Source organism: Homalodisca vitripennis, chromosome 2, assembly GCF_021130785.1.
Source record: "Homalodisca vitripennis isolate AUS2020 chromosome 2, UT_GWSS_2.1, whole genome shotgun sequence".
Classification (NCBI taxonomy): Eukaryota; Metazoa; Arthropoda; class Insecta; order Hemiptera; family Cicadellidae; genus Homalodisca; species Homalodisca vitripennis.
The window spans coordinates 172197828-172222997 of NC_060208.1; the positions used below are offsets into that span (position 1 = coordinate 172197828).

General features: G+C 31.7%; 1 protein-coding gene across 1 annotated transcript; it reads right to left on the bottom strand.

The window, feature by feature from the left end:
- Positions 1–215: 215 nt before the first annotated feature.
- Positions 216–24486, bottom strand: LOC124355043 (transportin-1). Its single transcript, XM_046805953.1, has 10 exons — positions 24145–24486; positions 16561–16636; positions 15582–15838; positions 13613–13746; positions 6395–6476; positions 5951–6073; positions 4955–5134; positions 3585–3756; positions 1216–1368; positions 216–433 (listed from the first exon to the last, which is right to left on the bottom strand). The coding sequence occupies exons 1-10, from the start codon at positions 24247–24249 to the stop codon at positions 231–233; spliced, it is 1485 nt and encodes a 494-aa protein (XP_046661909.1). The 5' UTR covers positions 24250–24486; the 3' UTR covers positions 216–230.
- Positions 24487–25170: the final 684 nt, after the last annotated feature.

Consider the following 25170-nt stretch of genomic DNA (forward strand, 5'->3'; position numbering starts at 1 on the left):
TCCTGCAATGCAGTTTATTCCAAATTTCAAATATTTTAGTGCGTATACAATTTTCAAAAATATGTAATATTACATGTTTATTATTTTTTCTTATTAAGGTAATACCAAGGTATATGAAACAAAAATTAGCATTGGGAAATTTTTTAAAAAAATATTTTTTTATGTCTTAGCGTTTGACAGTAATTTAGATTAGCGCTTTAAGGGTTAAAATTAAATCCATAGGCCTAGAACTAGTTGTAATGTTTCCGTCTGCTGACCTCGGTCATGAGAGGCTTGAGATAGGTGTCGTGGTCGGGCTGGCTGACCACCCAGTGAGAGTAGCGAGACAAGGTCCAGCAGGTGATGGCTCTCACCAGAGCTTTCTTGTCCGACAGGCAGCCGATCAGGTAAGGTATCAGCTCACTCAAGTGTGGGATCATCCCAGTCATACAACCTGTCCATGGGACAAGACAAACACTCAATCATTGTGACACAACAGATTCCCAGGAGCTCTCTTTCCCCTACTCTTCCAGTTTGTCATTCAATCACAGAATACCAACTATATATATATATATATATATATATATATATATATATTATATATATATACACACAAGAATTAGTAGAAATAGTAATTACATCTCATTGTCAGATCAAAATTTGGCAGTATGCAACAATAATAATAAAATGCGAATGTTGAGTTCAGCTCCATTTCACCTTCCGCTTCGTGCAGTATCTGAAATCTGATGCTGTTATAGACTTGACTCCTGAAATCTGGAGTCCACATCCGTCTGGAGAGATAAAAAAAATCCGCAAAGTAGAAGCTCAAAATGAACTCTGCATCATTTTGACATCAGAGACATTCAGAATACAGAATCAAGTGTAATCTAGATGAAGAAGAGCTTTAACTGCCTCATCAGGCAGACAAACTCAATTGAGTGCACTAAGATGTTTTACACATGATCACAAAGCATAGTAGAGCAACCAAGTTTTCTACACAAAACAGTTATGTTGGGAAGGGTTGATTTAATGCAAATGGTTGGCTTAACTCTATTTCACAATAATAGAATACAAACAATTTGTATTTCATGTTACACCACCTCCCATTGATGAAGAACAAACTGGATTGAGAAAAAATATTTCACATTCACCCACAGCACTTCATCAACTTTTTCACTTCATTCGCATTTTGAATAAATAGTCTATCACTCAATAAGTGACTAATAACCAACTAACCTTCAGCAATGGCTCCCAAAGCCAGAATCCCTGACTCCTTGATCTCCCACTCCTGATGGAACAATGTTTCCTTCAAGATTGGCACCAATACAGGAAGCAGATCCTCCCGGAATACATTGGCCAACACATCTAATCCCGCTGCACTGCATTTTCCTGTTGAGTCACAAGTTATTTTAACAACATGTTTACACCAAGTCTCTAAAAAAGTACACTTTACAAATGTATTTTATAAAGTGGCCTACAATGCATAGAAATATAAGTTTGAATGGTAAAAAAAAATAACACAGTGTGTGCCGTCAGCAAGACTCAACTTTCTCAATCTTGATAACTATCTTAAAATAAAGAAAAAGATATTCAACAATATTTACAGCAAGTTCGCCTAACCATAACTGTTACAGCATGCTCTAAATGAGTTACCTCTGCTCAATTAAAAATTATCAAAAAGCTAAATACATAGTCTTTTATTCATAGTTTGCTTCATCAGTTATTTTTACTGACTTTTAAAACTAACTAATAAAATGAAATTAAGATCAACTTCTAATGCATACCAAGATATTACAATTATCTTATTACTTCAAAACTAGTGTAATAAAAAAATCCAATATCATATTGAAATAAATAAAAAGTATTTTTTGTAGAAACCATCTCATTGGATTTATATAATGCTACACATTAAAAAAGAGGCATGGCTATAAAATGATGAGATTGTTGCTTTTACAGAAAACATTTGCACAAGCTTCTCACACTAGTATCAAATACTTGTCAAGCTATGACATATCACCCACAGTGTATATGTACCTTTTTATATCATGGTGTCTTTTATTTTTATATCCAGCTTAACCCTTTCCGCTCGGAGCGGTAATGTTAGAATGTCCACAGAGATCGGATGGGCAGCAGTGTTGGCCACCGCCATTTCCTCTAGCGCGCTCATTTATTTTTAGAGCTGCCGTCCTCAGAGATCGGATGGTCAGATGTTGTGCTGTCCGATGAATAATCCTACTAGCGCTCGGATAGACAGCAGCGTTGACCGCAAGTTATAAACTCTTTTTTTTTATTCGGACGTATTTTTTTATAATACAACGCATTAAGATCAATCAGCTGTTTCATTACAAAGCCTGGAAATTGATCATCTGGTCAATATTGCATTCTAGGCTTTCGTTTTAGCGCGCTTTTAACCACATTGTCACTAGTGAGTTAACCTACACGCATTATTAGAACGGATTGTTTATTATTTTTAGTATTGTGCAATTTTATTAAATATTAGTGTAAATGAAGTATTGTAGATATCAGTGTAAATATAACAGTAAATAAAAGTGTAAATATATCAGTATTAATACCTGGTTTTACTGGTATTATTATTAATTACTGGTATTAGAGCTTGTTGGCGATGTAAGGAACACAAATAAAAAAGGAAGACCATCCCAATTGCAAGACATTTCCCGACTAAATGGGAAACTTTATCTACCATATCCTCTTGAAGGTAGAAAAGTGAAGGATTGCATCGTGTGTAGCAGCAGAGCACAAGGCGGCACCAGGAAAAGAGTGGTTTTATTGCAAAATTTGTGAAAATGAGCCCGGTCTTCACATTGGTGTTTGTTTTGAAAAGTACCATTCATCTCAGATATTTCAACAACAAGATGACAATTAGCCTGCAGTTAAATTTGTATTCGGAACAATAATAAGCAGTTCAATTTTATTTTTTTTATTTTGTTATAATTATTTACTGTCACATTATTAATACTTCATTGTAACTCAAGTTAGTTTATAGAAATCTAACATTTCCATTGTAATACTTTTCAACTACATTATTATTTACCTTAGGACCTTTAAATCCATTTAACTTTTTAAAAGGCACAGTATCAATGACGCGCTGAAAATAAATCCGAGCTGGTGGGGACGCAACAATGACATGGCTGCTGTGTGCATGCAGGCGCCATAGTGGACAGCACCGCTGCCCATCCGATCTGAGTGGACAGTACGCGCTAAAATAATGCGAGCCTACGAGAAGCCATATTTGGTCAGCACTGCTGCCCATCCGAGCGGAAAGGGTTAATAAAATTCTGTACATTCTGTTAAATTGACAATAAAATTAATTGTTTCCCAACCATGTAATTGTTGTATTACTCATTTAACCTAAAAATTTCAAACAGAAAATTTTAAGTCTTGTATTTCTTTATATACGGTAATCTGTAAAATAAATCAAATTTAATATTAAACTTGATAATATTTTTTAAAATTTATTATCAAGTGTATTCTTACAGATATTGATTAAATAACATCAACATAAGTTACAAACATGATGGAAATCATGCAATCATAGATAAATGCAGGACAGCAATTTAGTAGTTATTTGTCAAAGAATTACTTACGGAGATTCCAGTCAGACAGAGTACTCTCATCATCCATCCCTTCATCATCATCTCCTTCGCTCACTCCATTCTCCAGCTCTGAGTGCTTCATACCATGAGACCGTACTTTGGGAAACCGTGGCCGGATGTCTTCATCTCTGTCTGGTACCATTTCGTCTTCTTCCACATCTCCCTGTACAGACATATGACATCTTATTCAGATATAACTATCACTATTTTATGTTCTTAAACATTAACTTCTGCTGTAGTAATAAAGCAGATTTTTTTATTGCACAGCAACAAAATTATACAGCCATATTTTTTCTAGGATTTATCTATATGTAGGGATACGCCAATGTCAAACAATCCTTTCAATATTACAGATCGATCTTTACATTAACTAGGACTAAATTTAGTCAACAACAAAACATTTATTAATGATTTCAAATAATTAATTTAAATAATTTTCAACTAATTGTTAGGTAGCCATACACAATCTGTATAACTACTTCACTATTACCTTCAATCAGACACAAGCACAAAAAATTTTAATGTGCTTCCTAAACTAAGTTTCCAATCCCATCAACTCTTAGAAAAAGATCTGGAACCAGAAATCAAAATAAAATGCACTTTCCTCTATGCCAGTAAGTTATCATATATTGCAACATTGCACATTCTTTAGATAAAGATTATTTGTTCTGCATAAAAAAGTAATAAAATAAGTTTGTTTAATACCATATTTTAATTTTTACTTTTATATTAACCCAATGAATACAATATTTTTGATGAAAAATCCAAACCCAAAAAGGGCATTTTGTACAGTTTTGGGAAAATGCACATAAAATAACAAGTTAAGATAAAGATATGGTTTTCATGTAATTTGTTGATAGTGAAATATATTATGATATTTCAAAATTTCAAGCATTATCACAGCATAATGCTATAATGTTTGTTTTGTATTGTATAGTCCCACATTTGTTAACTGCTGACTCTTTTGTGTCCTTTTTAGCGACATCACATTATACTCAAGCTCAACTAATTATCAGCTAATAACTGATGCTGCCAAAATTTGCAATAATTTCCTTTAATAGGCTGTTGATACTTATATCTTCAATAAAACCACATGTTAGGTTATGTCAATTTGTACTTGGTTTACTACAGAATTAAGCGACCCCAAACAGCTTTGGTATAATGTATATAAATTGTTTAAATAAAATATGCCTGGTTCTCAGTAAATACCTCTCAAAACCAGCCAAAAAAATGAGATTGCAGTAATAATTTGAAAATACAATGTCTTTTACCAATTTGCCCTTTATCAAGAAAGAATTCGATTCAAGATGTGTAGATGATTATAGAATATGTTCATGAATATCCATGATTTCTATACCAACCTTGAGGAGGATGATGTCTATCTCCGAGTACTTCATACCTCCTACCAGAAGGGGCACTAGACGATTCAAATGCTGGCCTAATACCTCCTTGCAAATTGGCTGCTCAGCTAAAGTTAGCCAGAACTCACAGGCCTCCAATGCCACACCCTCGTCTGCATCCTGAGTTCTCATTAGCATGTACTACAACACAACCAAGTCATTGTAGCAAACTAATAAAGTCAATATTCATAGTGAGATTTTTAAACAAAATTTTAGGCTTGAGACATATTAAAATGTGATATTGTATGAAACATCTAGCTTGGTATTCACTGAATATTTTATCTCAAAAAGTGTGTATGTACTTTCAATTCTGGATATACTATTTCTTAAAAATTGAAAGTTTTGTTAAAAAATAGGATATTTTACAGTATTATGTTTTTGTTAATCTATTAAAATTATATTTTTTGTAGATTTGTATAATAGTTTGCAATGGTGTAAAAATGTACATGTATTGTTTCAATGTGTGCAGTCAATACTACTAATTTTATTCTTTGTTACTTTCAATATAGGCTACAAGTATATTTTAATTTAATTACAGATTCACCTATTGTAATAGTCCTGTTAGCTGAACTTCATGTAAAAATAAGTATAAAATATTGAATATATTTTTATAAAATCACTTGGTAATAATGACTGTGCACCAAAAATCATCAAAAAGTACTGAAAAATATTGAAAATGTGAAATGTTGATTTTTATATTCTATGAGAATGACAATGTATCTTTTAAAAATTTGATATATCCTGTCTGGTTTGCACGGATTTTTTTATTGGTTTAATTGATATGGAATGGTTGACTATTCCACATGAAAATAATCATTCAGAGTTAAACACTAATTAGGTTACGGAAGAACTATGCAGTCTAAATTCATCTGGTAAAATAAAGAGTTTATTCCAATTTCATAATTTTAATCTGGAAAACTCTTTGAAAATGTAGATGACTAGAGATAACCTGCTTACCTCAATAATATTATGCATTTGGGGAATGAGTCGGTCCATTCTGACATCCAAGAGCATGACCAGAGACTTGCAGACATTCTTGCGGACTTCAGCATCATCGTCAGTAGCCAGGTGGAACAGGTTCTGATGGAGAAAACATGTATGAGGCAAAAACTAACAAACTACGGACTTTGTCTTTATTGTATGTAATACTTGGTATTCTAATGATAATTTTTATTAAATAATAAAATATTATAATCCAAACTCAATTCTTTTCTAGAATCATTTAGTGCCGAAATACATAATGCTGGCTGACATGAAACATAAATTAAATACTATATAGCACTTTTAAGTAGATTTCACAGAAATCTAGTCTTTAAAATCTATAGCAATCTTCAAATTTTAATTATTTATGACATAAAAATAATTTACTATAACTTAATTTGTGTTTAAAATTATGGATACCTCAATGAACAAGTCAATATGAATCATCAAAGCCTGGGTTCGAATGATGATGAACTGGTTCACACATGCAATGGCATGAGATCTGAAAAATACATTCCATGATTGCATATTTTAATCACTGAACTCTCACTTAAAATACTAAAAAGTACTTTATATGAATAATCTTGTAAATATTTTATTCATTCTTATATCAATTTAATAGTACAAAACCAATTCCTGAATACTAATGGAATTCAATCAACAGTGTAACCAGTTTTTAAGCATAATAACCAACAAATTTGTTTATAAATTGAGTATTATACATGAGAACATTTCACTAAGTAAAAATACAAACTTATCAGATATTCCTATTCGTGTTATCTCATTATCACAATCTTACTTGCCTTTATGGCAATGAAAACTGACATTTCTTTCTAATATCTATAGTACTTCCAAATTAATTTCTTTTACAGGAAAATATAGCTCTCACTAGTGAACCATTTAATGTTAATGTTGATGTTATTTATTGTGACTGACTTTTTTTAGTTGTGTATTTTTAACATAGGCATTCAAAACCAATTATTGCTGTAATTTTAAATCTTAATCTATGTAATGATAATTACGATGGTTACTCCTAAAGTGAGGGTTACTCCTAGAGTAAGGTCCAGTTAAGAAAAACAAATTTAAATCCAAATGTTTCCAAAAAAATTTTTTATTTACATGCCTTACTCTTTTTTTTATTTTTTTTACATAATTTTCATACTTATTTAAACATTAGTCACATCTTTTACAAGCTTTTGAATGCCTAAGTTGTAGACATCAGCTGCCTGAGAAGATAACCAGTCTTCAACTCTTGGAGTGTCACTAATTTTGATCGTACAAAAAGTGCATAAAGTGCCGGCGTAGCTAATTTTGAAGTTTCGTATTTCGATAATATATTATATAGTACAAGGTTATTTCGGTCAAATAACCAGACAGCTGTATTCAAAAGGTTCCAAACTAACGATAAATAAGTACCCAGCAGGGATCACTTCTGGCTGGTTTATACCTACCAGTTGAACCCACCACTGGACACAGCAAAAACCGATGTGCCACTTCAATCTGGGCAACCTAATGGATGTCCAGTAGCGGCACATCACTAACCGCAAATGTTGAGATTCTGGGGTTCATGGGCAATTCGATAGGTCTAGTCCACTGTGGAAGATGACTGTTGGAGTTGGTGGGGTTTGTTCCCTTACCTCAGAGGCTCTTGTTAACCTCAACAAGGTGTGCCACCCCCTGCCTACTTTGACTGGAGAGGCTGGTTCAGAGCTGGCCTCCCCTTCTTCCGGAATGACTTTGAGATGTAGTGCCCTAATTCTTCCTCATGGATCTCGATAGGAGGCGGCCCCTACTCCCTAACCTTACCCATCCTGAATATCCTATCACTCCGGAAGCAGCGCAAAGGTTCTTACAGGACTAAGTGCAATTTATAAGCTTCTTGTCCTAGAGAACAAAAAAAAAAAAAAAAAAAAAAAAAAAAAAAAAAAAAAAAAAAAAAAAAAAAAAAAAACGATAAATAAGAGTTTTATGTCGTTTTCCTTACTCTTTGATCTGTGAAACATGTTTGGGTACTTTGGTATTATCAGGAGGCCACTATTGTTGGACGAGTTTTCCTTATCGGAGAACAAAATAAATACAGTATTAAAAAGGATAAGACTTTATTTTACTTATTTTGAAATTTATAAGTCATTACGACAATCAATGTAAACAAAAACTAAAAGAACAATTAATTATTTGAAAGTGACAGGTGATTTGTGTGACAAGGCCTATTTAAAGAGTCACTTGTCTAGGCCTATTTGGAGGCGATTAGGCGACAAAGTATAACTTAACGAGTATTTTTTTTTATTCATTATGGAACAAGGAAAGTACTAGGAACATATAATGAAGTTTATTTTGTACATATAATACCAAAGTACCTATGCGATTATTTCGTCTTCCCGTCATGACGTAGCGGACAAGTATCATGTTGTGTAACGCCCATTCTTATTGTTTAAGTGGCGGTAACCAAGAATTTGAGTACATACAAACTTATACAGTGTTTTACCGTATATGTTTATAAAAGTAATGTAGTGATTTGAGTTGTGTCCAAGTGAAAATCGTGTGTTTTCAGTGTTAATACAATAGGGTTCTTTTGGTTTCTACAAAGTTGCTGACACAGACACAAAATAAATGTTAGCAAGTTATTTTTCTCTACTTTCACTAATCATATTATTATTTGTGTTATCTTGATTTTTTACTTGATGTATTGTGAAAATACACTATTACTATGTAATGTGAAAACTACACTATTACAATTTAATTTCTAAACCTTCGGTTGAGTCACCTTGTCAGTAAAAAATGTTATAATATATGAATTTTTTCAGATTTTCATGGCCTTTCACATGGAATAAAGAATAAATGCCATATATACTCAAATTAAGAAGTTCAAACCTAACTTTTTATAAAAAAGCAAACACCTTTTTTGTAAAAACAGAATTTTTTATATTTTTATAAAGCAAAATGTTTGTCTCATATTCTTCATTTAACCCTTTGACGCACCGCGACGTACGCCGTATGTCTAGTGTTTACCGCTGAACTCGGCCCGCGACGTACACTGTACGCATCGCGCAGTCCGATCTAATAACGAATATATTTAGGTTATTTTCGGTGTAATACATTCGAGTTATACATCGTTGGAAAGAAGATGAAATGAACTATCGGTATATCGATACCTATGTATCGAAAGCCGTTCAACACGTAGTTTATAGTAGATGAAAAACATGAATTAAGGTAGCGCTTGCTGTCAGCTGTTTCTAACTACGCAATTGATTGTGAAACGAATTTGTCTGCTGGCATGACGATGTTATTGTTTGTGTTTAGCTGTTTATTTGTTTGGTTATATTTACATAATATTTCATAAAGTTACTTATAAGTGTACTTGTAGCAATTATGTTGTTTGAAAGTGATTTTCACTGTGGTTTAGGACAAATCTGATTGTGAGTTTATACTCGTATGTGCATCAGTGAAGAGAAACTGTTTTAGATTTAATTTTTAAAATTGGTTTGGATTATTGTTTAGGCCTAGGCCTGTTTTATTACTTTATTTCATAAGTTATGATGGGCTTTATTTTAGGTTACAATTATTTTTAGGTTCTTGTTCTTTTATGTGATAATGGCAAGTACAAGTAGGCCTAGAAACATTGCTGCCTGGGGCAGTGAGATAGACCGGATTATTGACAGTGACAATGATTCATCTGATGACTTTGATTTTGCCCAGCAAGAATTTCAAAACGAAATTGGTTCTGATTCAGATATGTAGTTTGATAATCATAGACCTAATGAAAATAGAGGCGGAGATGTAGGTAACATTGTAGTATCACACAGTTGCAAATTTCTAATGTAAGTACAGCAAATAACTTCCAGTAAAAATGTCTTAAAAAATTTTGTAATGGTATTTTGTACGTTTGTATGGGTATACTTATATTTTAGCAATACAATCACTTTTACAAGTATAGGCTTAACCCTAGAACTGTTAATCGACATAATTTTGTCGGTCAATGCCGCGTCTGTAGTGTTAACCGTCAAAATTTTGTAGGTCAAACACTCCCTCGTATAATTACTTTTTACAATATACTCCGGTAACGTATCGATATAATTCATGCACCATTGGATTCGGGAAGAAAAATGCTAGGGAACAGATGAGTTTTATTCCTCTTTGTATTATGGTTATGACGTAGCAAGCTTGTCATTTTGAACGTAAAAGAAAACGACGCAGTTTGTTGTGACCGCCATATTGCCGCTGCCGTTCTGTATCACTTTCGTGCCGAGCTGTGGATATTTGTAAGTTTTAATAGTTTTACGCGTGTTTTAGTGTCGTATTTAATGTGTAGTGTGTTGTTTGATGTCGTAGTAGTGTAAACATATATATTTTAGAGTAAATCAATTTCTATTTACTGAAATATGTTTGAGAAATTACCGGCTTTGTGTAGGCTATGGCAAAATGACTTGGCTAAAATTCATTTCACATAGTTTGTTATTGTTTTCACTTACTAAACGTTATTTATAGCACTCTTTTAGCTCTGAAGTAACTATTTATTTTTGGTAAATAGATAGTTTTCACAATAAAATATATATTTCCTGTAATTTCTTTGGTTATATATAATAACTGTTTGGGTTATTCTATATTTTTTCAATATATTTAGTTATATTTATAGTTTTCTAACTACATAATATTTCCTATTACTTATAAACCATAAATTTATAAATTTTGATATAGTACAAGCTTTAGAAACGATTTTATATTTTGCTGAATGAAAATTTTTTGCAAAATTTTTGAATAATGGCAAAATTTGACTTTTTTACTTTTCAAAAAATAATTTATGGTAATTATTTCATTAGTACTGTATATTCTATTTTATTCTAAGTAATAAAATATGCAATATAACATGTATTCATAGATAAATGTATTAGCAAAACTTGTTTTACCAAAGTCTTACGTGTACACCCAATTTTCAGAATTTATACGCATCGCTGCTTTTTGTTCTATAGCTTTATGATGCTTTCATAAATGTGTATAATGTTTATGTTTTTCTGAAACTAGATAAAATTTGACACAGAATGGTTATCTCACTTATAAATATTTCTCACTATAACTTCATTTGCTAGGTATGGTCCCCCCCAAATTTAAGAAATATTTTTCGTAAATTTTATATTTGATTAAAAAAGGTGTTTATTAGAAAATTTTTTATGGTTAATTTTACAATATAGTGCAATTCTACGTTTAATTCTGAACACAAAAATATATACTCTTATTTATATAGCTTTTATTTTATATTTTTAATAATTTTTTTTAAAAAACCTTGCGCGAAGCTCCAAAACAGCCCGACACTACAGGATGAAATGACCGCCAGTTCTAGGGTTAACAGAAAATCATTTAATGTATGTATAGGTAATGTTGTCACAAAACTGTGAAAAACGAGAAATTAAGTGGACCACTTAGGGGGTGTTCAGTTCAAATTAAATAGTGCGTTGAAGGGTTAATTAAAAAAAAACAACAAAATTATGATAATCTGTGGATAGTTGTTTTACAAGTTTTTTCCCAAAAGCTTACAAATATGAAAAAAAATAAATAAAAAAAACCCTGCACTTTATGCATATGACTTGGGAAAATACCAGCAGCACTCAAAGGGTTAACTGCTTCTTTCACTTCATCATCTGTGTCGAAGCGCTTGCCCCCAAGAAACTCCTTTAGTTAGCGGAACAAATAAAAATTACTTAGCACTAAGTGCGGACTTTACAGTGGGTGGTGGTCCATCTGTTCCCATCCAAATTTCTTGATTAGAGTTTGCATTTCTTTCAAAGTATGGGGTCTTTCATTGTCATGAAACAACAACACTCCAGACGATAAAAGACCACGTTGCTTATTCTGGACTACACGTCGAAGTTTAGTCGGAATAGCACAGTAAGCAGCTTTATTGATCGTTGTCCGTCTTTCCATAAAGTTGACTAACAATACTACATGTCTATCCCAAAACATGATTGCCATAACCCTGTGTGCTGAGATTGTCTGCTTTGCCTTGACCTTGACTGGTGATGACATCTGATGCCATTCATTGACTGACGTTTACACTCGGGAGTCATGTGAGAAACCCAGCCATGTCTCATCCCCTGTGACAATATGATCTAAAAGACTGTCATCTTTCTTATGATACACAAGGCTATAAACAGTCTATAATAGACTGTAATTTATTAGCATCTGAAGTACACAAGATTTTTTTGTATTTCCAGAATAATTTTAACAAATTTTAATTTTTTTTATTTTGTAATTAAGAAACTGTTTTTGCTACAAAACAGAATTATAATCTGTTATATTTGGTATTGTTTTATAGAACATTTTATTTTTTACGTAGACAATTTTATTTAATTCATTTATTTACATTTGTTCAATTGTACTTAAATTTTTGTAAAACATAACATTTGTGTTCCTACACAAATCCTGGCAAATAAGCAAAAAGGGCAAGGGTTTAATAAAACTCACAAAAATTAAATTTTATTGTGATTTGGTTGAACTGTGTTTTTGAAACAGGCTAGAATAAAATCTAATTTTTGAGAAAACACAAACAAACTCAATAGAAGGCTCTGCAACGTTCGCGAAATTCAAATTACACCACCGTAATAACAAAAAAGCAGAAAAAACGTTAACCAGTACTGTATTTGCCTACTAAAACCATACATTGTACAGCAGAAATATGTATCAGAAACATCCACAAATTAAATACTAAGTTTTACAAAACAAGACACCAATCTATCGTTTAACCGAAATATAACATTGCTGACAATTAAATTACATAACTGGTTAGAAAAAGTACAAAAATATAGTATTATACCTTAATTCAGATTGTTTTTCTGGTGTTAATATAAATAAATAAATATATATATATATAAACAATCTGAATCAAGGTATCTTTAAAATATGTATCACAAGGTATATTCCATTAATAACAGTTGTAATACTCCCCCGTTGGTGTGACATAACAAAACATTGTTAAAAAGTAGATGCCCATATCTCTATCACGATTGTAAGAGGTTACATACAAATTTATATATATATATATATATATATATATAAATACAATACAAAATAATTGAATCGTAAAAAGTGAGGCCTCTGTGGTAAAATGGTAGCACATTCACCCGGCAAGTGAGAGATTCCGGATCGGAACCCGACGGAATAAGTACTTTTTGTGATTCAATGTTTATTTAAATTGAATTAAATTCGGCTAATGCCATTTATACCAATTCAATTAATGTGTATATATAGTATATATTCTTTTGTTTAATTTTAATACATAAACTTTATTATTTAAGCAAATACTAATGTTTAAGCAAATATTTAATAATGTGCGTTTCCATCAAGGCACAGTCTTGTGATCAACATTTTGGTACCGCGTCTGCCGTCACGAGATGGTACTGTGATAAGTGGTTAATGGGTTAACATAAAAAAAACACCCCATTGATTCTTGACAAAACATAACTGTTATTATAATAAAAACCGTTGTATGTTACCAGTGACCAATTTATTATTCAGTGGCAGAACTTTTACCAGATTTTCATAAATTTCCATGCGTCCTTTGACTATACCTGGTTATATACATACTCCTTTGCTAGCCTTGGATAATTAATTAGGAGTTATCCGTACAAGAAAACAAAATTAAATTACCTGATTTTAGCGCTAGAGTGTTTGAAGAACTGCAGGAACTTGGGAATGAGGACATTGAGTGGTCGGTTCAGAGCATCACTATCAAGGAACTCAGTTGAGTCTTCACATATCTTTTGAAGAGCACCAAAAGCACCCTAAAATGAGATTTCATTAAAATAGTTAAGTCACACACTATCAGTTTCAGATTAAATACAAGATAACATCAAGTGAAGATCCTTCTCAAAATTGATAGCTCAATTTAAGTAGGAGATACTATTTTCTAGTATTAAAATTTCAATAAATTAATAACCTTTATTCAAAACTATACGCTTTTTATCAGAATTTCACTTGTGGTTTTAATCTAAGAGATACAAACATTCAAAAAGGTGAAGTGTTAGTTCATAAAGTTAGTGTTTGTTTCCATTGAATTTGGGAAAATCAAACTGAAGTGAGGGGGTGAAGGGTGATACACCAAAAAGTTGATCTCAATCTACAAACATCCTTATATTTTTATTACAATCGGTCAAACCGTTGAGAAGTGACAGGCCACTGACTTTTTAGATGACACTATATATGTTTTTGAATAAGAAATTACTTTTTATGATGCTACTAAAGGTATGCAATGTTCTATTACTGAAATTTGCAGAAATAAAATTCTCTAACAAAATACAGTGTTGTAATGTTTATCGAAGATAGGTAATAATTATTTGATGTTATGATTTCTTTTGTTACTATAAACAAAAAATAATGTTAAAAGTAACTTTAAAATTTTTAAACTGCAGGCTACAAATAGATTAATGTGGGAATCCACACATTTCAGTTCTGGTTCATCAGCTTAAGTGATCTAACTTATCAGATCTCACAGCATTACATAAAGAAATAACCATTATTTATAATGCACTAATTTTTGTAAAAATAGAACAAATACAAAAATAAATAACAAGAAGCATAAAACGAGTTCCTACTATTGGGCCTATGGAGTTTGTGTTATACAAATTCACTGAAACTGTCAAAATCTTTACACAATATTTTTAGATGTAGCTAGCAATATTTTTTAAACTTAAAGTAACATTCAGACTAAAAAATAATTGGGTAGGGACAAAGCAATAATACAGCTAAATACTAATTTAATACTATTTTTTAAATATTTTACTTCAATAAAAAAATAAATAAATAAATAAAAAAAACTATAACAAAGTATCAAAATCATCTTGTATCAGCAGAACACATATGTACAGACATAGGTTTGAGCATGTAAACAACCACAATTGTTTGATGCTGACTGTAGAGAGCTGTACAAACCACACTATTTCAAATTAAAAAATTCAAAGATTTGGGTTATCTTTACCATTAAAGCACCATGAACTACATGATTAAAAATATATTTCATGTCCAACATAGTTTATTATGTTATCAGCAGGCATAAAATTGTTCATAGGTATGTTCCGCAAGTAACTCTGCAGACATTTTGTTTTCCCAAGTTAAAAGGGTTAATAGTGCAGTAAGTTAAGTAACCTTTTGACTTTTTAAATACTTCCTCATTATATTTTGCCTTTAAATAACATACTAGTTTGGATTTAAATTGGTAGGGTGTTTTAATTTTGTTTTCTGAATAATGTATATTATGCATGTAATGTAATATATGCATATAATGTATTTCAAATAATTCATCTTATATTTTCTTCATTAACTAACCCATTTGAGACTAAAGACAGGGGGTGACCCATCCTTTAGTTTATATTGTACAAAAACCCATCCTTTAGTTTATATTGTACAAAAACTATAGTGAAAGGAAACTATAGTTCTTCATGAAAAGAAGTGGAAGTGTCCAAGCTGAACTTTTTGTTGTATGAGCATTATATTGCTATTTTGTTAACACATTGACTGTGGTAAAATTATGTTACCAAATATGATAATGGTTGTGCTTAGAGGATATGTTATCAATTAGATTGCTCAAACTCCCAAGCACTTTATGAATTTCCACAGTTACCTCGCAGACATTGTAGTCCTGAGAGTCCAACATGTTGCAGAGGGCTGGCAACAGTTCGGGCCACGTAGTCAACTCGCCCTTGCTGGCAATGGTCGTGATGAGAATCCCTACAGTAGCTCTGATCAAGGGACTCGGATCCCCCACGGCGCTCAGACATTCTGATTTAATGAACTCAGACACTTCTGGCATGAACTTGTTATAATGTGCCTTCACATTATTCTTCAAAATGAGTCCACTCAGTGAGCGAGTTGGTTCATCTGCAAACAACCAGTTCATCGTGACCTTGTCATGGGTGTAACATAACATCTTAATATTGTTATTTACACTGATCAAATCCTAAACTTTTATAACTTTATGACACTTTACAAGATTTCATTTAATATATGCAAGTTTCACAAAAATAATATATAACTACAGTAATCAAATTTAAGTTGATGTATAAATAGTTTAAAAACTGAATGTCCATTTTTTTAATTATATCATTTTTAGATATACGAGAATCCTTTACAAAGACATCAAACCGTATTTTAACCCTTCCCACATGAACTAAAGAAAATTCCACGCAGTAAAGATGTTTTCACATAATAGGAAATGTCATAAAATTTTTTTCATCCATTATGAACAATATGTGTGATAATGTTAACTGAATGTCAGACAACAGCTGTGTTTTATTCTTTGTTCTTGGTCCCCCATTATCATTCCAAAATTAGTTGTTAGAGACACCAAACATAGTTTTCCGCTATACACTGGCATGAAACATTGAGTCTTTTAAGCCAATAGCGCATTAGGGAGAAGTAACAAATTTATATCCAGTGTTCTAAGGGTTAAGAAGCACTACTAATCTACATATAACATTATTTTACCAAATTTAATGATAAACAAAAATTTTAATGTTTTTCAAATGTTGGATAGATTCATTTGTTATCAATCTTAAAGGTTACTTCCAAAATACTACACATGAAAAGAATTAGTACGTTACCTTCAGTTGTTAATTTGGTGAGCACGAAAATGAGGTAGTTGTTGAAATCTGGAAACTTGTTAAATTCTTGAAGTTTCTGTTAATGTGTTAAGGAAGTATTTAAGTAAAAGAACAAGCATTATCACTTGTCACAGTAAAATCATGAATTGCGAAATATATTTTGTATTTAGCTTAGTTTTTGTCAAGACAATGTGTTTTAAAACAATTTGAATAAAATTTTCTGTAAATCTGTTTTTCTGTTGAAAAATACGCTTGTTGTTCACTGAATCCCACCTACGATATGTCATCATTGGCCCACCTATGACGACCCAAAATCATACTTTTTTCTCTTATATTAACATGTGTACAATTAATGTAGTGATGTAATAAATAAAGGCTGTCACAGAACTCTCTCCCAATATTATAAGTTATTATTCCTGGACCAAAGACAAACCAAAATATCATATTAAAAGCTTTATATAGGTTGAAATTTGGTACAATTTAATTACATACCCAACAATACCAAGTTTTTAAGAAAATTGGTTGATAAATAAGGGAGATGAGATAACGCGCTGATCTAAAACCAAATACTAAACAATATCCACTTTAATTATATGGCAGCACTGTTTGTGAGCCACAACAATCAGCCTTTTTAACCCAGGTACTGGAGACGATCGCTGAGGCAATGGTCTATCACTCTCAACAACTGGTGACCATCGCTGCAGTAATGGTCAAACATCGCCACGAAAAAGCCACTATATAAAGTAACTATAATTCTTTTTAACAAAAGTAATGGTAGCATTCGATAGCAGATAAATAAATGTACTGATTAGTATGAAGTTCGGTACTTTTCAATACAAGTAGGAGAGAAGAACAATGTTGTATCTAATTTTCATTCTTGTAATTTCTTTGCTGTTGTTTACGTATTGGTTAGTTTGTTTGTTTTGTTTCTTGTTGCAAGTATGTAATTTTATTTGAAGTTATAATTTAGTCAAGTGGTATAAACATATTATTTTGAACATATTTCTCTTTCACGGGATTGATGTAATGAGAAAAATAATTAGTGTTTTGTTTCAAAATAGACCAAGTTTTGTAATCTATGTAGGCCTAGATTAGGACTGTCAAGTTTGTATTTTATCAAGTTTAACTTATGTTATATATTTAATTTTACCAACAGTATATGCATTTGAAATGGATAGGAACTATTTAGATGAATTCAGTTATATAAGACAGTTGTTAGAAAATGACAGTGGTGGTGAATCTCATTAGGTCTAGTGTAAGATCTCAGTGCCCCAACCGAAACTAGGTTTATAATTGTACATTTATGTAAATAAATTTTTATAACAATTAGGGATATGTGTTAACAATACAGAATGTGTTTAGTGGATCGATAATTTTTTTTTTTTTTCAAATGAGAAAAAATTTGAACATTGCTTCTAATTTTGAAGATATAAAGTTTGTAAGTAAATGCTGTTGGAAGTTTTATTAAAATAAAAAAAGTGTATGAAATAAGTCCATCAAACTACATATTTTCTGAAACTAGAGAAATGTATTAATAATTTTTATATTTTGATTCAGTACAAATACACAGCTTCTGTAAGTATGGTCCCACCCCCTAAAACCAAAAAAATTTATAAAAGTTTCAAATATAAAGAAAGAATTTAACTTCAAAAAGTATGCATAGTAAAAAATACAGATTTTAATGACAAAAATTTCATTATTTGTCATTTTTTGTGACCTTAAAACCTTCTATTGTTTTGTTCTGCAGTTAGCAATAGGTTAATTACGGGAATCTCGTTTCCGGTGTGGATAAAAATTAATTTGAAAATAATGCATATAAATTGAATCAAACTTTCAATAATCCAATAAATAATATAAAAAACAAACATAAGTTTAACACATTGAATACGGAGCCCGAGTATAGGTCGGGCTAACACGCACGCCATTGTATACGGAGCCCAGGTCAGGCTCCGTACGTTTAGGTTTTCGGTAAAAAATCGGGTTTAATTGTTTCAGACTATTACCTATGTTATATTGTTTATATTTATACGTCTTTTTATGATAAGTAACAGTTGTGCAGCTGTAAAAATACTATTTTCAACTATTGCACAACTGCTCAGTTACTTAACCCTTCAACGCGTTTTGCCGTACTAGGTACGTCATGACACTTTTACTTGAGATCGCGTTTTGCCGTACTGAGTACGTCATGAAGTAGTCGGTTATTTTTGTAGCTGTAACAGACGACTATCGAATGTTTTCAATGAAAAATGTATACCAATCGAAAGGAGAAGATGCAAACTTTCGATTAATTGAGTCGATATCTCGAAAAATCGATCTTTAGAAAAAATATCTGAGAAATCAGCTGCATTCAAGACGACGTCATTGCCGTGCAGCCGATCGTTTGTCAGCTTACGTTTGTTGTTGTTTACAGTCATTGTTAGTGTGATGGTTATGTTCAACTGACATATTTTTGTGTGTTTTACGTTCCTTTGTTTAGTTATTATTATTAGTTTTACAAGCTAACTATATTGTTTTGAAGAAGGAAATCCCGTTTTGACAGGAACAATTTGTTGTGTTTTATAAACATGAGTTGGGGATGGTTTGTAGGTTAGCTAGCTTTTAGGGAAATTAACCTAAAGTAGGTTAATTTTGTTTAATTTGGCTAATTTTAAACACTAACAACATAGAAGTATAATAAAATAATTATAAACTTGGGTAATTTGCTTATATTATTTATAAAACACAAAATCTCTAAAAAAACGCCAGAAAAATCAACGCAGGAGGGAGTATGACCATGAAAAAAAATAACGCGTTGAAGGGTTAACCGACTGACGACGCAGTGATGCAAGCATTGTTATTTATAAACAAAGTTCCACTGTTACTGAATAAAGTGATAAATGTTGGTTTAGTGATGGTTTAGTTTATTTTGATTGGTTTCTTAGCGATACAAGTTTTATTTTTCTTGATCATTGTGTAAAATGAGTAATCATTTAGACAAAATTACAATTGCGCATGATACGTGATATGATGTCAGATTCTAAGCATGATTTGGAGGAGGATGATCGTATTTTTAATGGAAATAAAAGATCATCTGCGATTCAGTTTGAAACAATCTTGGGTAAAATTTATGATTCTGGATCGTAGGGTGAGTTTCTCAACGACAATGATCCTGATCCAGATTTTGAGGTTAGACCTAATGATCAAGACATGAATGATGGTGAGTATGATTATGATCAGTCTTCAATTAGTACTAACATGAATACTTTCTTTCTTTTATGTTAATTTTAAATCAAAAATACATTTATAGATCATTAGGTGGTTGAAAAATAAAACGTTTCTAAAAAGTTACATTTTTCAAATTTATTTTTTTCCATAATTTTGTTTATACTTTATAATTTTGTTCAAATAATTATTTTATCATAAAAAGACACATTTGATTAGTTTATAAGTTCTATAAGTTTATAGCATTCAAACTTTAGCAACAAAATCGTCACAATCAGAATCGTCTGGGTGATGAGCCATAATTACACAACAGAAAAGAAACAATAAAAACTTGATTACAACACCTAAAACATGGTAAAATCACTTTTTACAACTGTTTGTATAAGGAATGACAATGCAAGAACACTTCCCAAAGGCACAATGCATGCTATACTGACAGTCGGTAATAGCGGATAGTATCGTCATCAGCGTACAGACGGGAGAGGGAGAACAGCTGCCAGCAACAAAACAATTTATTGTTTACCTACTGTGGCCAGCTGACAGCTGCAACTGGATAATTTGGTCAAGCCAGTACATTATTTAGGATTGTGGCTTATATATTGAGCTTATAAATTTAAAAAACAGTAATGAAATATATTTTTATTCGATCGGTGGATTATTTCATCTTTGGCGTTATAAGACCTAACAACATCGTGGATTATTCCGTCTACCGCATGCTAAGGGTTAAATACTAATTAACTGTATTAGAATTAACACGCCACGATTAAGTAATAGATGCCATTATTATTGATGAGTACTGAACACAGGGTTCATGGTGCTTAATTAAGCTGTTCTGAACACTCAGATAAGCTATCAGGAGCAGATAACACTGAAAATAATAGATAACAAGAAGTACAGTACACAAATATAGCCTAAACACGAATTTTCATTTCAACTATTAAAATAGAGATGCATTTGTGATTTCCATTCCCTAAAACAATATATACTTTTATTCAGGAGGATGAGCGAAATACATTAATAACATTGAAATTTTGACTGGCTACTCCGGCCATTAACCTCAATGATGCGTTTAATAGGGTTAACCTATTTGTTATTTGCACCCTTAAACCTTACTTAGTTTAGTTTAGGGTGATGAGCATCATATGTTACAAATACTAAAATTATGATTAGCAACACCAGCCATCAATAACTCTTTCGTTTTTACTAAACAACACAAATTCATTATAAAATCCAACAGTAAATATAGTTTAGGAACACCCATTAAATGATCTAAAGCTACATTCGTGACACTGTAAACTCTCATTTTACTATGAATTTTTGTGCAGAACTAAAAAGTACTTTGCAATTAGGATAATAATAATAATAACCAGATACCAAATCAACATGAACACTCAGGGACCAGAAAGGAATCGATTTCTGTATGGGGGATCAAGGATTGCAGACATACTAGAAACTTATCCAGGTGATGAAAGGGCTACCAATATCAATACAATAATGAAATTTCATCTAACCACTACCTGCTATTGACCAGAACAAGGTGCAACCAGCCTACCTAAGAGTAGCCCATTATTTAAAACTAAACTGTCCTTATTGGAAGGAAACTAATGATAAACGGGTAGGGTTCCAATAAGCGGACCCGGTTTTTTATATCGAAATTGGCAAACGATATTACTTAATCATAACCATCGATATAATCAATCGATACTGATTAATTATTTTTAACAATTAACTCAAATAATCTATATGAACAGCTGTAAACACTTTCAAATAATACAATTAAGGTAATATTTTAAATTTCATATAAGTAACATTGTGTATTAAAAATGACTGTCAATCTTAGGAAGCTTCACGAAATTTGCTTTAAAAGACGATAAAACATGTTTTTTATGGCTTCAGAATGTTGGGTTAATACCTAAGAATCCATTATGTGATATTTGTGGAAAGGTAACAAATAATGTAACTGTCAGAGGACTAACATGGTCGTCTTCAGATGCAAAAAAGAAGGTAATGGTGGACACAACTTAAGTAAAAACTTTTTCGTTCTGTTTCATTTAGTTAAAGTTATGAGTTTCCCTGATTTTTGGTTATGTTAATTTATTATTTGTTACATCATTAAATTCACATTTTAACCCTTTGAACCCCAGGCGACGAAATATCGTCGCCGAGAAGATATGCGAAGATCCCCGCGGCGACGATGTATCGTCGCCAATGAAGTTGCGAGAATCCCCGGGCGACGTAATATCGTCGCCATGGTATATATGCGTTTAATACATATTTATTTGAAATCGTAAAATACTTATTTTATGAGTATTAATACATATTTATATGTATTTTATTAAAATACTAATTTTTTTTATTTATTTATTTACTAATTTATTTATTTAGGTAATATCAGTGATTTTTGTGTTGTACGCCTAGAGGTTTTTACAAGTCGCATACTTTTTATATAAATATTCAAAAAAAGTTTATTTTTAGAGATATCAATATAATTTTTTTTTTTACATACACAAAACTAAATTTAGAAAAATAAAATGTGGGTGCCCATACTAAAAATATTTCTTATTTTTTAATTAAAAAATCTTAAAATCAATTTTTTTACTTAAAAATCTATATACATATATTTTAAAATTATTTTAGGTACTTTGGGATTATATACCGACCACACCCAGACATGAATCGTTATTTCACATTTCGTTTCTACTGATTACTAGATTAGCGTAGAACAATATTTCGTCAATATAAAAACAGGAATTGTCTTATCGCAAACCCCTCCCCATCCTCAGACAGAGGTCAAAGTCGAGCGTCTAGTAGATAACGTGAATTGCAGTCTCCCCGCCCGTTCAGCTGGTGCATCGCTTTGTTGTACTTCCGTGTTTTACCTCTACATTTCTCCAAACACAAAAATTCAACAAAAACAATCATTTACCAAACTAAACTCTTTATTAAAAAAACACTAAAAACTTGTTTTTATTCTTGATCACATTCCGCCACCCAAAATGCGAGTGCCTCCGGCCATCAGCGCGGGCATTGACAGCACCTTCGGTGCTGCCCCGCGCTGATGTCGACGAAAGAAAAACATCCCTCGAGATAGTACCTATCAGTAAAATATCAAATTCTAGAGGGGCTAATCAGAAATATAAATTGAATTGTAATGGAAAGGCAATTATGTACCGTGCAAATCACGTGATGCCGCGCGGCCTGCCGTAATCAGGATTCTCGAGAAAGATAAGATAACAGCGATCACAAACCTGGAAATGCTTGTAAGTTTGTAATTTTTGTAATTGAAGAGTTGTTTTTTTTCGTTCTATCATGTTTGTTTCTATAAATTTCTATTTTTGTGTTCTTCATACTAGTGTGGGTCGGTAATAATCCCAAAGTACCTTATTTTTAATACTGTTAAACATTTTTTTATACTTCAGACTAATCTTTTTTCTGTGTCCTATACAATTTCATTCTGGACATTTTGGTGTGTAATACAAGACAATAGCATAAAAAATAGCAAAAGTATTAATTTTTTACAAACAGTATGCAAAACAGCTGTTTCTGCTCCGGGGATTCTCGGGTAGTTCTTAGGTCAAATGATTTTGGTACGTTTTTTCCACCATCAATATTTTGGTCTGGGATTCAAAGGGTTTAATTTAAAACATATGATTGTTACTTTTATATCGATTGATAGTCTGATTCGATATGCGAATATTAGGTATCGATGATTATATTCTTCGATATAAAAACCCGGGTCCGCTTATTGGACCCTACCCATGATAACTCCCAACTTACTACCTATCATATGTACACAGAGGACTGACGTGTACACTGGCTGAAAAGCTTACACAATGAACAACTGGCCTAACAAGCCAGTCCAAGATGTCCAACAAGCCTACACGAGAGCTAACCTGTCTATCCCAACCAACCATCAAACCTTCCTTATTTTATGTTTCCTTTCTACATTAGTATTAACCCAAATTCTAAACAACTTATAGTACAAAATAATACGTGTGCCTAAGCTGCATAAGTACAAAATAAAGGATGTCCCTAAGCTATATAAATACATCTTAGTCTTGTGGGTAGACTAAAAACATGCCCTACCTAAAATACATAGGCATTTCTAAGCCTACCAAGTTATCAATTCACCATGACATGCTTAACTTTAAACACATTTACTACCTATTACAGAATAATAAGTACTTACTACTCTAACATTGAATGAAAATTTTGTCCTAAAAAATCTATTGTACGTGAATTCTTTTCATATTTTTACTATCTCATTAGAGGATACTCCCTAAAACAGGACTTCTGATATGCCTCTCCTTCCGACTTTCATGATTAAATGCTTAAACTAAAAAGTTCCCAATAAAATAATAAACAAGTGTATGAAAAGGATACTTCTTGAACTGCTTTCTGAGTCGCATTATCCGGCGATTGAGATTCTTTCAGTAGTTGGAGAATTTGCCTAAGACCTTCCTCTTGAGGTTGCCACGCCATTTTCATTCTTGCCGAACCAAGGCCTGTAGTAATGTAACGATTGAGGAGATTGGTAGACAAGAACACCAACCGGATATCGGATTAATGGGGTATGGTTACTGCAAAAATAGTCTATTCGCCGACTTATTAGAAATGCTGTCTTGATAAAACTACAGTTACATTGCTAATTTTTTAACTGTTATATTTATTTACAAGGCAAAATTCCTCCAAATATGATTATCAATTTTTTTAAAACAACAAAAATTGTTTGTCAATTCTAAACCGGAAGAGCCACCATTGATTTTTAAACGTTTAGGTCACCAACGGTCAAAAATCAGCTGTTTTAATACTATTGATTAAACGTCTTTGTCAAGTTTTATCAAAGAATAAATGAGGCTGTAGCTAGAATAAGGGCCTATGGCTCTAAACTTAGTTTTGCTGTACACTCTGTTTAAAGTTTTTGCACGTGTACCAAAACTACTACAATGCCGATAAATAAATATAAATTAATTATTCATATTTCATCACAATCTATCAAGACAAATTTTTGATATATTGGACCACAAAGTTTAAAAAGTATTTTATTTTTAATAAGTTTTTCACTTAATGTTTATAGGGCCCTTTTTAAATAGACGATTTTTTTTACTTTTAGTTTTGTCTATTAAAGAAGGGCCTCCACAAAAGTTTTGTTGCTATGGATACTATTTAATATATTTTCAGAATAATTATTCAATTATTTTGATTATTAAGGTAAATAAAGCACACATTGTTGACAATATCCAATATTCTAACATTTTTATTATGAAAAAGGTCAAACCGAGTTGCTTGAAGGCAAATAAATGGTTTAGGCCTCCATAATATTAATATATAACATGAAAAAAGGCCTATATAAAAAAGAAATTACTTCACAGTTTAGTCTTTTAGTCAGTTTAGTCTCAATACAACTTT

What these genes read in the sequence shown, in the direction of transcription:
- LOC124355043 (XM_046805953.1), bottom strand. Translation starts at nt 24,249, where the DNA reads ATGAAAATGGCGTGGCAACCTCAAGAGGAAGGTCTTAGGCAAATTCTC. An exon ending in AGGACTACAATGTCTGCGAG is followed by an intron (nt 13,747 to 15,581) that starts GTAACTGTGGAA and finishes ATCTCATTTTAG; the next exon opens with GGTGCTTTTGGTGCTCTTCA. An exon ending in TCTGTCTGACTGGAATCTCC is followed by an intron (nt 1,369 to 3,584) that starts GTAAGTAATTCT and finishes GTGACTCAACAG; the next exon opens with GAAAATGCAGTGCAGCGGGA.